Source organism: Pteropus alecto, unplaced genomic scaffold, assembly GCF_000325575.1.
Source record: "Pteropus alecto unplaced genomic scaffold, ASM32557v1 scaffold106, whole genome shotgun sequence".
Taxonomy (NCBI): domain Eukaryota; kingdom Metazoa; phylum Chordata; class Mammalia; order Chiroptera; family Pteropodidae; genus Pteropus; species Pteropus alecto.
In genome coordinates, this window is record NW_006442103.1 from 10,220,731 (window position 1) to 10,226,672 (window position 5,942).

Below are 5,942 nucleotides of genomic sequence, written 5' to 3' on the forward strand. Positions count from 1 at the left end.
TACTACTTTTAAGTCAATAGAGCTGTGGGAAAGGCTGATTTTAAAAAATGTAAGTTAAGCAACCCAACCAGGAACCTGCCTGAATGAGCCAGCCAGGAATTGCCTGCATCTTTCTAACATATTTTCCATCTTCTTGTGTATAGTCTAACCCATTGCATCAACAGCTTTCTTTGTTTACACCGTAATTGGGTATAACTCTTTTGAGCTCGAGATCACTGTCCCTTGATCTATGTAGCTTTGGGAGATAGGACAGATATTATAATCCTTATTTTCCAGGTGCAGGAAATTTCCTTTATTCATTGTGAAGGGATTGACCAACTAGCCACCTGCTGTGGGTGAGGGGCAGGGTAGAAACACATCACTCACGGGCCACGCCCTAAAATCCTGTGACACAGCCCGCTGTCACTACCTTGGTGTTCCCGAGACCACCATGGCCCTTGGCCGCTCGGTTCACTAAAGGAATCAGTGTCATCCTGTGTCTGTGCTGGAGTGACTTTCTAGACCTTCCATGCATTCTGCATAACAAAATGTTAACAGAATATGCAAGTGTGCTCTGAGAAACAGGCTGTAACAATACGCCATATTGAAGGGGAAAAGCACACAGACTATCCCATCAATTATGAGAAGCACTGTTATCCTATGCACACATGAGAAATTTAAAAAAACTACAAGGTAAACTACAATATGTCATTGATTGTCAGACATCCTGATTCTAAAATCAGTTGATTTGATATTAGAATGCTGGATGTTAGAAGGCAAGAAAAAAGTACATTGATAAAGTAGGATGCTTCTTACTCTCTCCAATTTTTATGCTCCATAAAAAAAATGTGGGAAATCAGTGCCCAGTAGCCCAGAGTTAAAATGAGGTTCCCAGACTCCAAACGCCAGCATTTTATGAGCCTTGTTCCTCTCTCCATCTCTGTGATTTCCAGAGTCTCCTCAACCCCTCTGAGCTGCCACTTGTGGTGCCCTCATCAGGCAGCCTCTAAAAGCACTCCAGTTATCTGCCAGCAATCCTCCCAAGGCCAAACCAGCAGACTTCGCAGTGCTCATCTGAGAAGTGGAATTCACCATCGCTTTCTCCCAACAGACTTCGCAGTGCTCATCTCAACCTCCACATCTGAGAAGTGGAATTCACCATCGCTTTCTCCCGCCTTGTCAACAATAGCACGAAGGTACATTGCCATTTTGACTAAGGTAAGCATTTAGGATCTTCTAAATGTTTCAGGCACCAAGAGCCCTGCACTACCTTCAGACACTGGGTTTTGCTAAATTATTAAGTGCATGTTGAAATGTGTATATGGACTTCAGAAGCCAGCGTACCATAGTCTCTCTCAATGATGGAGCCCAAGGCAAGCAGCACAAACCTGCCCTCAGATCAAGAGAGGCAAAGCATGGGGGCAGAGGGGCAGCCCCGACTCCCCAGTACTCATGATGCCCTTGCTGTTCTCAACTGCGTTCTTGACCATGGGCGGTGCCTGCCAGATGAAGAGATTGGCCTCTCTGACCATCGCTCCACACTCCGTGCAGTCCCTGGAAAGTGCCCATTGCTTTATGCTTCTGTGTACTCCTTCTGTCCAGAATGGCAATGCCCACATCTGAGTGCACCTCCCAAGGTCACTCACACTTTGCTCCCTTAGACTTTCCTGACCTTTCTCTCGTGACCTAGGCACAAGCAGACCTCCCCCCGGTGCTGCCACATCAGGCGGGTCTTCTTTGTTGATCTCATACTCTAGATGAGCTCCATCCAGTGGAAATATTTAAATGTTCCAGCAGCCACATTAGCAAGAAGAAAGTAGCTTTTATAATGTATCTTATTTAACCCAATATGTCCAAAATGTTATCATTTAAACATGTAAATCAATTTAAAATTAATGATATATTGTACAAATGTCCCCCCCCCACTATGTCTCTGAGATCCAAGGTATATTCTATACTTACAGCACATCTCAATTAAATTTTTAAATTGAAATTAAAATTTTGCATTGGAAATACTTGATCTGTATCTAGATTTCAAAACATTTACAGTTGAAAAAAGTTGATTCATATACCCAACCAAACACATCTAAAAGATTTTCAATGAATAAATTATCAGTTTTTGAAATTAATTCAAATAAAATAAAATAAATTGAGTTCCTTGGTCGCACTAGCCGCATTTCAAGTGCTCAGTGGCCACATGTGGCCCGTGGCTACCATATTGCATAGCACAAAACTAACCCACGGGCTTCCCGCGGGTAGGGATTGTTCCTCTGTTTTCTCAGAGTCAAATGCAGAGCCCAGTACATAGGGTACTGAAACATTTGTTGAATGAATGATAGCAGAGTTGGCACTTTTTTTTAGAGTTGGCACTTTTAACAAAGGGAAAAGCGAGAGTACAGTTAAGTCCTCTGTAAAGTTCTTGGAAACCGCAACTTTAAGCAAAATAATGATAAGGAAACCAGTTTTACCACTGGCTAATTGATATAAACAATAGTTGAGTTCCTAAGGCATATTTCTGGTCACCAAACTTCTCAATGGAGACCCAAAACACTTCTAATATTAAACATTGAAATAAATGCGAGTTATACATACATTGAAGAAATATCAATAAAACCAAATAAGATGATTCTTTTCCAATCTGCTTATTCCAGTTCACACTAAAATCTGTCTATTTAAAAACATCTTTCCCTTGTGGTTCCCACCCAACTTCCATTCTTTCATAGTCAAGATTATCTTATTCACCGTGCCTATGAAATGACAAGGTCTAAATTGTTTTTTCAATAAAGGAATGACTGAATGGATGAATGCTAATGTAACACTATCTGTTTGACTTATTTAAAAATATTGTTTAATATTAGCTTTTAAAAAAATACATTTACTCAGTTGACTCCACTAATGTTTCTGTTCCAAGCTCAAGATGTATAAAACACAGAATGGCAAATCCTTAACGTAGTATAAAAACTATAACTGTTAAAAGAGGGGAAGCACTTCTGTGTGTGCATGGCTGATACCGCCTCCCTGTGGGCTGCACCTCGATATCCTCCCCCTGTGCAGGAGCTGGTTCTGGATTTAGGTTCATAACCTAGTCCATAAAGCAACTTGATTAATACAGGGATTGGTCCCCAGGCAGCAGACTGGTACCCCTAGGGGGCCTGTTAGGAGCCTGATCGTACATGCAGGAGGTGAGCGGCAGGATGAGCAGGCTAGCCAGAGAAGGAAGCTTCATCTGTATTTGCAGCTGCTGCCCAGAGCTAGCATCACGGCCTCAGCTTCACCTCAGATCAGCAGGCGTTAGATTCTCATAGGAGTGTTGGTCCCTGGTGCCAAAAAGGTTGGGGCCCATTAGATTAATGTACATGCGATCCTTATCACTCTTAGCCACTTAACTGATTGGCTGGGTTCTCCAAAGTCCATGAAAAAAAGAACACGGAGAGCAAACTTCATGTTCTCTGCCCCTGGCGGTGGGTATTGCTATCCCACTACAGAGTGCTCCTGAAGACAGAGGCTGTCAGGGATTCTCAGGTCTTAGAGGAGCTTTCAGACTAGCCAGTGTTTCTGTGACAGGGGGTGATCTGAGCTCTGGATTTGAGGGTGCCACTTTAGCTTTTCCTTGGCAGGAGCCTCTCTGAGACCTTGGGAAATCTGCAGTCCAGGGACCAAGCTGAGCCACGCCTGGAGGGCGGGGCAAGGGGAAGGGCAAGGAGAGGAGCCTTGTTCTTTTCGCGATTCCGACTAGACCTCCAAGCGCACTGCTGACTCCCAATCTAATCGGGATCTGAATGCGGGCGGGGAGCCGCGGAGCGGGCTGGGGGACCCTGGCGAGCCCGAGTCAGAGAAGTTCCTCATCTCAGCGTCCAGACTTTGGATCTCGAACCCTGCCCCCGGCTCGGTTGCGGAAATGGACTATTTCCTCCCGGCTTGGGACCCAGACGCCGGGCTCCGGAGTCTCGCGTGCGGCGATCTCGGAGGCCAGAGAGATTGGGTAGTTGGCGAGTGCGCGGCGTATAGGGGGCGGGGGGCGGGGCCTCAGTCACGCCCCACCCCGGCCGGGCCCAGGCACCCGGATGAACTTCCAGTCCAACTTTGCAGAGTTCCGTGAAACCACGAAACGCTGACCATGACCATGACTTTGGGTTACTGGGATATCCGCGGGGTGAGAGAAGAGTCTGTCCTGGAGAGGGGATGGAGGCGGGAGGATCGAGAAATGCTGCACAGCTTGGGGGCCGGTTCTGCCAAAACGGTTCTCAGGGAGGGGGGATGGAGACCAGCCCCATCCGGCGGCCTCTCCTCAAGGGGAATAAGTGTGTGCGTGCGCGCGCCCGCGCGCGGTGTGGGAGGGTGCGGGGGTCAGCCGCAGCGGAGAGTCAGTCACGCAGTCAGGACACTCCAACTCTGACCACTGTCGCGGCCCTCTCTCCCAGCTGGCTCACGCCATCCGCCTGCTCCTGGAGTACACAGCCTCCAACTATGAGGAGAAGAAGTACACGATGGGGGACGGTAATGGCATCCTCCTTCTGTTTTGACTTCAGCCCAATGCCTGCTGATTTGGTACCAGGCACCTGTGCCCTGGCCACCTGTTGCTCACCTCTACGGCCCCTTCCCGAGCCCCTCTGAGGGTGCAGCTTGGCCTTCTCAGACAGGACAGGGGAGGGGATTGCTGGGCCCCCTGTGTCAGTACCTGGGAGGCTTCCCCTAGGGCTTGTCTACACCTTGTGTGAGCCTTACCCATGTAGGTTCCTGAGACTTCTAAGTGTTTTTCCCAAACCTGGACTGAGAGTTAGTGGTTTGGATTCCAGATCCACCTGTCAGGGGCGTTGGCATTGCTCAGTAGGTTCCCCGAGAAAGATGGTTGACCTCTGGGGAGGTTTGTTTCACTCCATCTTCTCCACCACAGCTCCCGACTATGACAGAAGCCAGTGGCTGAGCGAAAAATTCCAGCTGGGCCTCGACTTCCCCAATGTAGGTGCTGCGGATGGGGGTGCTATGGGGAAGTGAACTGTCCCTCTACTCTGGGATCTCCTTTCCCAGCTTAGAGGTTTCCGGATCTGGGGCCTTCAACTTAGCCTCTCGGCTTCCTGGTTCTCTTCCTTGCTTTTCCATGATGCTCTGTGTTCAGCCTCATTCATTTTACAATATATTTATTTAGTGCCTACCATGGGCCGGACACTGGGCCAGGTTGCATCTCCACCCTGGATGAAGGGAGAGGATGCAGGGGACCCGGTGTTCTACTGACCTGCCCCTGTTGCCCTTCCAGCTGCCCTACTTAATTGACGGGTCTCACAGGCTCACCCAGAGCAACGCCATCCTTCGCTACATTGCTCGCAAGCACAACCTATGTGAGTGGGGTTGTGGGTGGATTGCTGGGGGTCAGGTGGCCATGCCCCTGGGCTGGCTGGTGTAGGATGGTGGGGGTGAGTCTCTATTATGTGCTTATAGGTGGGGAGACAGAAGAGGAGAAGATTCGTGTGGACATTTTGGAGAATGAGGTTATGGACGTATCCAATCAGCTGGCTGGAGTCTGCTATAGCCCTGACTTTGTAAGTCCCCTCCTGCAGGACTGGGCTGGACAGGTTTTGATAGCCCATCTAGGCTACTCCTGTTTGCCATTTGAGCTCCTTGGAGCTTCTGATCCTCCAAGCTGGTCCCTATACTGCCCAGATAGTGACCCTCATAAGCTCCAATTGCCTCATGTAAAATCTCTGACTCAGTTTCTGGCAATCTTAGGATATAAGTCCAGACTCCACAGGGTTAAACATTCAATTCCTAGCAGTGTGTTTACCTTGTTAGGCCAGTGTCACCTCCTTGTCACCGCAGGCATCAGCACATTTGCCCTGTAGGCGGTGCAGGACATCCACAGCACCCCATGCCCCTCCTACCTTCTTTTCAGCCTCTTAAATTTTCATCTGTCCAGAAAGTGCTCAGTGTTCCTTCTGTTCGACACCACCTAGAACTTACAGCTTCTT

At 48.4% G+C, this 5,942-nt stretch overlaps 1 protein-coding gene across 3 annotated transcripts in view; it reads left to right on the top strand.

Annotated features, from left to right (window-relative positions):
• Positions 1-3,703: 3,703 nt before the first annotated feature.
• GSTM4 (glutathione S-transferase mu 4) overlaps positions 3,704-5,942 on the top strand; it is a 10,229-nt gene continuing 7,990 nt past the window's right edge. The window contains exons 1-5 of one of the 3 annotated variants that reach the window (XM_025038457.1): positions 3,704-3,961; positions 4,401-4,476; positions 4,874-4,938; positions 5,234-5,315; positions 5,416-5,516. In XM_025038457.1, coding sequence (XP_024894225.1) covers positions 3,878-3,961; positions 4,401-4,476; positions 4,874-4,938; positions 5,234-5,315; positions 5,416-5,516 — 408 coding nt within the window. In that variant the 5' untranslated portion in view covers positions 3,704-3,877. The other 2 variants (XM_025038456.1, XM_006919610.3) reach the window with 2 other exon arrangements.